The sequence below is a fragment of the Solanum dulcamara genome, chromosome 8, assembly GCF_947179165.1.
Source record: "Solanum dulcamara chromosome 8, daSolDulc1.2, whole genome shotgun sequence".
NCBI classification, from domain to species: Eukaryota; Viridiplantae; Streptophyta; class Magnoliopsida; order Solanales; family Solanaceae; genus Solanum; species Solanum dulcamara.
In genome coordinates this window covers 62,077,560-62,087,548 of record NC_077244.1, presented here as the reverse complement: position 1 = coordinate 62,087,548, position 9,989 = coordinate 62,077,560, and the positions used below count along the sequence as shown (strand labels likewise).

At 34.7% G+C, this 9,989-nt stretch overlaps 1 protein-coding gene and 1 pseudogene across 1 annotated transcript; both read left to right on the top strand.

Annotated features, from left to right (window-relative positions):
* Positions 1-345: 345 nt before the first annotated feature.
* LOC129899243 (protein LEAD-SENSITIVE 1-like) lies at positions 346-4,240 on the top strand (annotated as a pseudogene).
* Positions 4,241-5,774: 1,534 nt separating this feature from the next.
* Positions 5,775-8,822, top strand: LOC129899242 (pyridoxine/pyridoxamine 5'-phosphate oxidase 2). The gene is made up of 7 exons (XM_055974128.1): positions 5,775-5,929; positions 6,015-6,064; positions 6,159-6,216; positions 7,064-7,096; positions 7,298-7,393; positions 8,379-8,543; positions 8,624-8,822. Exons 1-7 carry the CDS (start codon positions 5,837-5,839, stop codon positions 8,723-8,725), a joined length of 597 nt encoding a protein of 198 aa, XP_055830103.1. The 5' UTR covers positions 5,775-5,836; the 3' UTR covers positions 8,726-8,822.
* The last annotated feature ends 1,167 nt before the right edge of the window (positions 8,823-9,989 follow it).

The following is a 9,989-nucleotide window of genomic DNA, read 5'->3' as shown; positions in this document are numbered from 1 at the left end:
TAGTATGGGGATGAGGACATGGGTGAGAGAGAGGCAAAATCACAGACCCCACAAGGCCAAATCCAAAGTCCCCTTTCTTCCCAGCAAATTCCAACCATTTTCACTCAACTACAGTAGTTTTCACCCCTAAAGCTGAAAATGACAAAGGATGAAGTATGCAGACTCATCATTATGTCATGGATTATATTAGTATAATGTATCCAACTTTGTAAGGGGTGTTGAGCAAATCAATCGGTAAACCACTCAGATTCGGACACATTTTCTTATTATTAACTGTGAAATGTGTCCATTTGCATGGTTAATCAAAGATTCATAGTGGGTCTATCTTGGATTTCTAAAAAGATTCATACTTTCTGCAAACTACTAACTACTACATTGTTTTCAAGAAAAGAGAAAATGGGGTTGTTGACAAACAGAGTGGGAAGAAGTGAGATCAAACCAGGAGACCATATTTACACTTACAGAGCTGTTTTTGCTTACTCCCACCATGGTAATTTCACAAAAAATCAAGAAAGTAAAATAGTAAAAAAAAAAAATTTGCCTCTCTGTGTACTTTGGTTTATTTGTTTAGTTTACTCCATTTTTATTTCTTAGAAGGCTGCTGTAATCTGTGATTTCCCACTTTTGAATGTTTTCATTTGGTTTCGACTGTCAAGATTTGTGTTTTATCATGTGAATTACTAGGCCTAGTTAGATATGCTTTCATTCTTTGTTTTGGCCCTCAAATTGAATATAATTCACAACAACAACAACATACCGGTGTAATTTCATAAGTGCTGTGTGGAGAGACTAGTGTGTACATAGATGCTACCCCTGTCTTGCGAAGTAGAGATGCTATTTCCTAAATTGGGTATAATGTACCTGCATCAGAATTATAATTTTGTCGTTAAGCAATGAGTCAACGAGTAGCTTATTCTCTTATCTATGTAAAAATATGGAGGTATATATGTGTATCTCTCTTGTATGTAATCTTTGAACGAAGTAGTGTTGAAGTGGCTTTGAGAACTTTTCGTTTGTGCTGAGGGTCTATCGGAAAAAACCTCTTAACCCCTATAAAGCTCTCGTACATCTTACCCTCCCCAGAGGAATTATACTGGGTATGTTGTTGTTGTAAGTGCTGTAGTGGGTCACTTGTATCTATTGAGGTTCATAATGAACCGTTGATGTGTGTATTCGTTGATTGCATGAGATTTTGGATACAGTTTTTGATATTGCCTACAGCAGGATGACAAGTTTCGTGATTGAGTCCTGAGTAGCTTGCTTGTACATATGGAGGTTCAGATGACAAGTCTATTGAATCTGGTAATTTTATTAGCTTTGCAATACTTGGACTAAGATGAACGGAGAAATTCTGAATGAAGAATGATTTCAGAGCTATGACCATTTAGGGTCTTTGTGTAGCTGTTTCTAGAAAGTAGAGGTGTAGAAATGAGTGTCTATATCCTTGTGTTTTCCAAATTTGCCTAAACTAAAGTTAGCGGCACTCTTCTTTTTCTTCCATTCTCGATTATGTATGAAATAAGAAATGAGAGTAACTGTTACAACACAGAAATATAGTTCCTAGACATTCTATCTTGGAAAGTCCGTCATTAGATCCACCCTGATGTCTAAATATATTTGCTTAATCAGTGCTTGATTTTTTAATTATTAAAGTCTTAAAACTAGTTCTTAATCTTTATGAAATACTATAATTATAATAAAAAAGGTGCTAAGAAAGATGGACCAGCATTCTTGTGTATCCCATTGCCAGCTTAATATGACTAAACAAAACCGCAATTTCAAATAATATAAGTTGGATTCTGTTGGATTCAGAGGTTATCTCCACCAGGAAAATTTAGTTAAAAGTTAGATATGCACAATATGTTGATTCTACGTTATGGCTACTAAATTGTCATTTTGTAGCTAAGAGAGCCGTTGATCTGAATATAATAGAGAAAAATGCTGTAGGCAGTTGAATTATTTTAAGTATTGTTGCTGTAACATGTGCTCTTCTATCTTCTTAGAAGGTACAATAAAACATAGCAAAATGATCATTATTCTCCTTCTGGAGGTTATGACTTAAAAATGATACTTGTTGGTAGCACATCAGTCTGATCAATGTGAGGATTCATGACATTCAAGTGAAACTTTCTTCTATGGATCTTGCAAAATACATTGAAACAATACAGGGTCTTCTCAACCCCAAAATGATGACTTGATGGTAAAGCTAGAAATTTTTGTGGATGCAGGCGGTGGATTAATTGATTGATAGGCTAGGAGTTCTTTTCATTATATGTTTGACAATGGTGTGATCTACTTGATGCTTTATTGCTGAAATTTAAATGATCATGGCTTCGTATCTGTGCTTGTTCAACTCTAACAAACCATAAGACTGCTTCCAGGCTATCACATGGATGTTTTTTTTTTGAACGTATGGTGGTATCCCCAGATGCATTCTTTCTTATAACTTTTTCTTCATGACTCCTCCATTTTATGCTTTTCTTTGGAGCAGACACTTCATGTCTAAGGGTTGGTTCTGCACCTCGTCTATACCTTGTTGTAAAATCTTACCCTGATGCAAAATTTGACTCTGGAATATCACGAGTTATCATGTTACTCAGATTTTTTTTTTTAATCTATACACTTTTTATTATGTTTCCTTACTTGATCTAAAAAGTTGTTGTTCCCCCTTCATCTAATCTACACAAAAAAATGAAAATTACATTTTCCAAAGCAGTCAGCTGCAATTACTATGATATACAAGTCCATTTTCTTTATGTTTATTTAAATTACGATGCTCAAATTAGTGTTGAATAGCAAGGTCATATTTTCTTCCTGCAAATAAGTACTATTTTTTTTTATGTGTTGAGTTTTCTGAAAATATGGCATTCATAAATCATAGGTATTTTTGTTGGGGGAAGCAAAGTGGTCCATTTTAACCGTCGAGGTTTCATTCAATGGAATACAAAATTGAATATAAGAAAATACTTTTCAGAAAAAACAAAAAAAAAAAGTGAAGAAGTGATCGATTCCTTAATCTTTAAATTGCGTAAAAAAAAATAATGTCAGACCTTTCTTCTTCATGTCCAACCTTTCCCGACTGTGGATTTAAGCAACCTAACAGTGGCGTCGTTCTTTCTTGTCTGGATTGCTTTCTCCGCGATGGTTCACTCTACATCTTTGATTATGGAGTAAGCCCATCTGTTTTCCTTACCAGAGTGCGAGGGGGCACTTGCACTACTGCAGCATCAGACCCTCCAGAGATGATCATACACCGAGCAATGTATCTTCTTCAAAATGGATTCGGAAACTATAATGTGTTCCTTAACAATTGTGAGGACTTTGCGCTGTACTGCAAAACAGGTCTTCTGGCAGCTGATAGACACGGTGTTGGAAGTAGCGGACAAGCTTCTTCTATCATTGGTGCTCCTTTAGCTGCTCTTCTTTCCTCTCCTCTGAAGTTGCTAATTCCTCCTGTTGATGTGGCCACACTAACAGCAGGGATGTATTGTATGAATAGATATGCAACTGACATTGGCGTTCGAAGTGATGTTGTCAAAGTAGCAGTTGAAAACCTGACGGAGAAGCTTGGCTATGGAAACAGTCATGAAAGAGTCATCGTAGAACATAAGTCTTCGAATCCGGGAACTGCTAGGTGACATCAATGTATGTCTTACACAGAGAGTATTCTTGATGTTGTATCGATTTATGATGAAGTTATTGTATTTGCTTAACATAGCATATATGTTGTCCAGAAACTGCTCTTTGGTTATCCATGTGTGGAAGGTAACGGCCTACTCTAAGTTGGCAGTAACTTTTAAGGCATAATACATAAACATATACACCTCAGTTGGTAAGTAAACACTTCAACTTTGATAGTGCACATCTAAACACCTCAATTTGGTCTCAATTGGCAACTAAATACTCTAACTCGTCTCCACTGTGTCTCGTGGACACCTGATGCTAATGTGGTGCATAAATTTTGAAAGTGTCTAGATGATTAGTTTGTTAGTTGGAGTGTTCAACTGACATAGAGGAGACGAGTTGAGGTGTCTAGATGTGCATACTCAAAATTATAGCGTTTACTTTCCAACTGAGGACAAGTTTGAGTGTTTGTTTATGTATTATGCTTAATTTTTATATTTTGGGAGTGTCGTTCATTTACTTGCTGAGTCTATGTTCTGGCACACAAGATTGTCGTGCAGAAAATCTGTATCATTCTTGCTTGATTTTGTTTGTGCTTTCCTCAAGTTATTATCTAGCTTCTTGGCAACCAATTGTCTTTATTTTAAAAGCTCATCATCACCAACCTCCACCTTTGGGTGAGCCACTAGACTGAAACCAAACTGACGTTAGATTAAGGCTAAGGAACAGACTTCATCTTTTCTATTTTTTCACTTACACTTTACACTTTAGTTGAGTCTAACAAAATTCAGGTGCGGATCCTTTCATTGTGGATCAAGACTATGCAAAGGTAGAACTTCATAGAAGCTTTGTTGACTTAAGTTGATTTTCACTACGCACAATAAGAACGCGGAATAATGAAAATAGATTTGTGTTCCGCTTTCAAAGTCAGTCGTCTGTAGTTCCCACTAGAGCAAAAATGACTCTTTAGTGGGTTCCATTTCTTTTTACTGTACTTTTGGGTTAATCTAACTCAAATGGGAAGAAGAGGATTAGCCAAGTTGTGGTACACTTTGCACGTTTGCTGAGCAAACTGTTAAGACACTTTCCAAAAGAGAGGGAACTTCTCACCCCTACAGAGGTGGGTAGCGACCGCTTCCGGAATGAAAGTTTTTCCTCCACTTTTTTTTTTTTTTAGAGTGTATCACTATTTTTGAAATTAAAAAAAAAGTTTGTGGATAAAGTAATTGAAAAGGCAATTTATGTAAGACTTCAAGAGATATCAGTTTCAAATTAAAGTTACTATTTGACCATCTTAAGTAAGGAAGAGTAGTAGAAAATGTCCAATTACTCAAGTCATCTTGGTAGCTCATCCAGGCAAGTTTCGAATCAACGCAGGCTCCTCAGTGCTAAGCACATCGTGCTGACTTCTCCTGGTATAACATTTTTTATGGATGATTTATATGAATTAATTCCGTAAGAGGTGGTCTTGAATTTTTGGCGTCACTTAACAATTTGTTTTTTGTTTTAAAAATGGCCTTAGCTTCAGAAAATTTGCTTCAATAAGTCCGATATATTGAACCTTTTTAATTCGCAAAAATTCTGTGTTATAAGCAAAAGTTGCATTTGTTGCTCAATTGTTCACAAATTTGACAATTTTTTTTTATTTGCCATTTTAAATTGCTCACAAGTTACAACGTATTGACAAAAGAAGTTACTTGTATTATTTAATTTGTTCACAATTTTTTCCTCCACCTTACAAAGAGTCGTTTATATAATTGATAAAATAATATTCTATATTTTTTAACTGAAAAAGTCTTTTGCTAAATTATTATTCAAGAAATTTAATTGACTTTGATGATGATTAATTTAAAATAAAGTAACTAAATCAATACAATTGAAGAATCATATTGAATAAACAACACCTTACACCATCCTCGTTGAAATGTCTCAAACTTCTGTCCTGTGCAAATATAACTTAAAAGACACCTTTACTTGGAAATAAGTTATTTTGAAATTAATTATTTCATTTTCAATATGAGATAAAAATATAATTTTAAGATAAATAATTTTAAAATAAATTATCTTATGATTTTATCGCAATTAAATATATGATAAATTAATTTTGAAATTAGTTATTTTTTATGGCTCGATTTTAAAGTCTCTTATTTTTCATGGAGTTTCTATTGACACCATTGGAGATTGGAGTAATATTTTACCCAAAATCTGGAAAATGAGTAGCTCAGCAACAGCAGCATGGAAGCAGCTTCTTCTCAATTCCATCAACTCCAATTCCCATCTAAAGCATTCAACCTACTTTCAGCTTGTACCAATCCCTGCATTACTTCCATTTTTTATTTATATAGTTTCTATTACTTAATTTTATTATTACAATTCTCTTCTTTATTTAGGCAACTGTTGGATCCAATGGCAAACCCTCTAATCGAACTGTTGTCTTCAGGTGTGGTTTCACCCTTTAAATTTATGAACTAAATTCAGAGATTTCTTCATTTTTATTGTGTAATTTATCTTCATCTGCTCTTTTGTTTTTGTAGAGGGTTTCAAGATGCTACTGATAAGATTCAAATTAATACTGACTCACGAAGTCGAAAGGTTTGTATTTCTATAGCCTTTCTTATGTTAGGGCTAGCATTTTGGAAATTGACTGCTTTTTGTTAAAGAAATGTTTTATAAAGTTCTGCAACTTTCAAGAATTCATATTAGATAAGAGGGAGTTGTACCGAGGTTAAAGGGTAAAAATGGATATATAAAAAAGAAAGAATTCATATCTTAAACTATTCAAAATTTTAGAATTTCTAATATGATGGTAGTAGTGGTGGATCCAAAAGTTTGATGAAGAGGCTTCAAAATATAAAGAAGTAAACATATAAAGAAGCCAAGGGGATTCAAATCTTACTATATATACGTAATAAGTAATTATGAACTTGTATATACAATGTAATTTTTTGAAAAAGGAGGTTTGGATAACCCCCTTTTGATACCCCAGCTCTACCCATGTATGGTGGTATCCCTGTCAAACAACACTGGGACGGAGTAGTATAATTGATCTTTTAGTTTTTCCATTTAATTTTGCATCCCTTATTAGTATTGTTATTATTACTCTCCCACGATCATATTCTTCAATTTTAATTATTACTTATTGTTTCCTTTGCTTCAGTTATCACTTTTTTTTGTTGCTATTGTTCTCTTTTCTATTGTTTTTCCATGACTTCTTCACTGCTGTATTTCTTTTACATACTTTACTTTTATATGCTCTACTTGAGCCAAGGGTCTATTGGAAATGGCCTCTCTACCTTCACAAGGTAGGAGTAAGGCTACGTACACACCACCCTCCTTAGGCCCTTCTTGTGGGATTACACTGGATATGTTGTTGTTGTTGTTGCCATTTAAGTTGTGAATTATGCTTAGAACTGATGACGGTTTACTTGAATCAGTGCAGATTGAAGATCTTAAGCATTGCCCATTTGCAGAGGTATTTGATACTTTGTTAATTCAATATTGCTGAAGAGAATATAAAATGATTCAGCTCCTTTCTTTTTTATGGCTTCTGAATTGGGCCTCGGGCTTAATGTGTAAATGCATAGCAGAGTTGCTTCCCGTCTGACTTTTTGCAAAATGTGAAACATTCTGTAATTAATCCAACACTGTTTGAAAAAATCTGGAAATGATTCAGGTGTGCTGGTATTTCACTGAAACTTGGGAACAATTCAGAATTCATGGAAGAGTCGATATGATTGATGCATCAAACTCTGATCCAGATAAACTTAGGGTAATTCCGAAAAATCTATACTATTTCATGTATTTTACCTATACATGTGATAATTTGTGAGTTTCTTTTTTGTTCTACTAAAAATATATCTAAGACTTGCAATCACCTCCAGTTTCAGAGCAAATGCCTCTATCTAGAATTAAGTGTCACTCACTTATTTTAAGATGTGTTAAAAGCTCCAAATGCATTCAGAAACTTGCTGTATTCGGCTCTTTGCTATGTTTCAATTACCATGCATTTCTGATTGTACTAAGAGCTTATTGGCAAATATCTCATAGTGGAATGGTGGTGGCCCTTTCAACAATATCATACTTCTGCTCTATATACCTTGAATTATCTGGCAACCCATACGTTCAGGTTTTGTATTTAATTCTGTTGATTATTTCAAACATGTAAAAATAATCAGCATAATAGGGTACAAGACTTCATAAAAAGCTACGTGATCAGTTCAGAACATTTCGAAAGTTATCAACATTGCTTAGTGCTTTAAATGGCATTAGCTTCATAACTGGTTACTTGATGAGATGCCTTGTATATGTAAGATATTGATATTTTATCTCACTATCTGTAGTGGAATGGTGGTGGCCCTTTCAACAATAGCATACTTCTGCTCTAGATACCTTGAATTATCTGGCAACCCATACGTTCAGGTTTTGTATTTAATTCTGTTGATTATTTCAAACATGTAAAAATAATCAGCATAATAGGGTACAAGACTTCATAAAAAGCTACGTGATCAGTTCAGAACATTTCGAAAGTTATCAACATTGCTTAGTGCTTTAAATGGCATTAGCTTCATAACTGGTTACTTGATGAGATGCCTTGTGTATGTAAGATATTGATATTTTATCTCACTATCTGTAGTGTTGAACTGTTAATCTCTATAAATAGAGATTTAGTTCATCGACTTGGCACAGAAATTAAACTTACTGCCTCTTAGTAAATAATGTATTTTCTTCTTTATATTCTGATAATAACAATTCAGCAAAGAGAGGCAGCTTGGTTTGCTGGTTCTGTGATATCAAGACTACAATATTTGGGGCCTACTCCAGGGCTTCCTTCTCTAGATGAACAACCATCAAATGATTCATTGGATGCTTCTACTGGTCCAGTTGATTCGTTCTGCCTTCTAGTTCTGGACCCCGAGCAGGTCTGAGTTTTCCCTGGTCATGTCACTCTCACGAAGAAGAATTGGACATCTGTAACTTCCCGTATTTGTGTTACTTACAGGTTGATTATTTGAACTTGAAGAGTAATGAGAGGCTAGCATTTTCAACTGGACGAAGTGTCAATGGTGAGAACTTCTGGACACAAAATAAAGTCAACCCATGATATTTGATTTGTCATCTCACAGATTATCCCAATCAGACTATTGGTATATGCACTGTAATGAATCTTTTTAATATCATTAAGATAATTTTGAAAGGAACATAGTTCTCTTTGACTGAATAAACTATAATACTTCATATGTAATACGATCTCCATTACATTATAGAAATTTGATGTCAGAATTATGCGAGATAGGAAAACTCTATATGTTAAATTAGTCATGGTTTTGCATATCTGGGTACCAAAGACCTCTGCTATTCTTCTCATAGTGCGCTCTACTTCTGATATGTGCTATGATGATCTATATTTTGAACAACGACATTGCTTCTGAGAAACCTCATGAAGTAGGTCAACCTTCCTTGCAAAGCTTCTTCCCCGAATGAATATTTCAAGTTATTCGACTCAGAGGCTGAAAAAGGGTTGTTACTTTGTTTAATGAGATTGTGGAATACTCATTTGAGCAAAAGCGTCCCCAAGGAAGGCGTGCTAGATGATTATCCCTCTTTGTAAAAGTAAAGGGCCTATTTATATCTGCCAAGATTGTGTGATTGAGAGTTGGTTGTGCTAGCCTTGCAAATTATGGAGTCGATCAAGTTTATAGACACTTTTGTCCTTGTACTCAGGGGTCTTTGTCGAGTTGTTAGAGTATGATCTATAACTATTTCTACTGTGGATTAAAAATGGATTTGTTAGATTTCACAGTTCCTGATGAAAGCAATCAGCTGAATTTGAAGCACATGCGTACTAAGGTAGCTCTACCTAGCCTCTAATGCTTCACTTTCGGTTTATGGTCCCTGGTATTCTTTGTCACTTGCTGGAAGCCCCCCACCATTCAGAACATTTTATTCGAGAATACTGGTAGCTTTCAAATTTCTCCTATAGGATTCCTTCTTTTCTATCTTGTGAGTTGTGATTTATAATCTATAAATTGGCAAAGTTAATGTTTGAAATGTTGTGCCAATTTGAATGACCAAAATGCTTGTGCTAAGCACTTGCCAGTTGTACTTGAAGGAAATGTTAAAGCTGTGTTTTTCAGGTAATTAGTTAGTTATCTACCTCCTAAAGGTATGTTTGGAGTTACCAGTTTTTGTTCTTAGTAAGCTTAGAAGAGAAAATGGGACTACCAGACAGCTTCTCCGTTCCCATACTTACCATTGGACTTTTTATTATATTTCGTATTAGTGATCAATCATTTTCCAATTTCCTGTATCCAAAACCCTACCTACCTGCATATGTCTGTATGCCGCGTAAAGGAAGCTTTGTCATG

Bases quoted from the DNA above. Each gene is read 5' to 3' on its own strand.
- LOC129899242 (XM_055974128.1), top strand. From the start codon at position 5,837: ATGAGTAGCTCAGCAACAGCAGCATGGAAGCAGCTTCTTCTCAATTCC. The intron at 5,930-6,014 runs GTACCAATCCCT...TTCTTTATTTAG, and splicing joins ATTCAACCTACTTTCAGCTT to GCAACTGTTGGATCCAATGG. The intron at 6,217-7,063 runs GTTTGTATTTCT...GAATCAGTGCAG, and splicing joins CTGACTCACGAAGTCGAAAG to ATTGAAGATCTTAAGCATTG.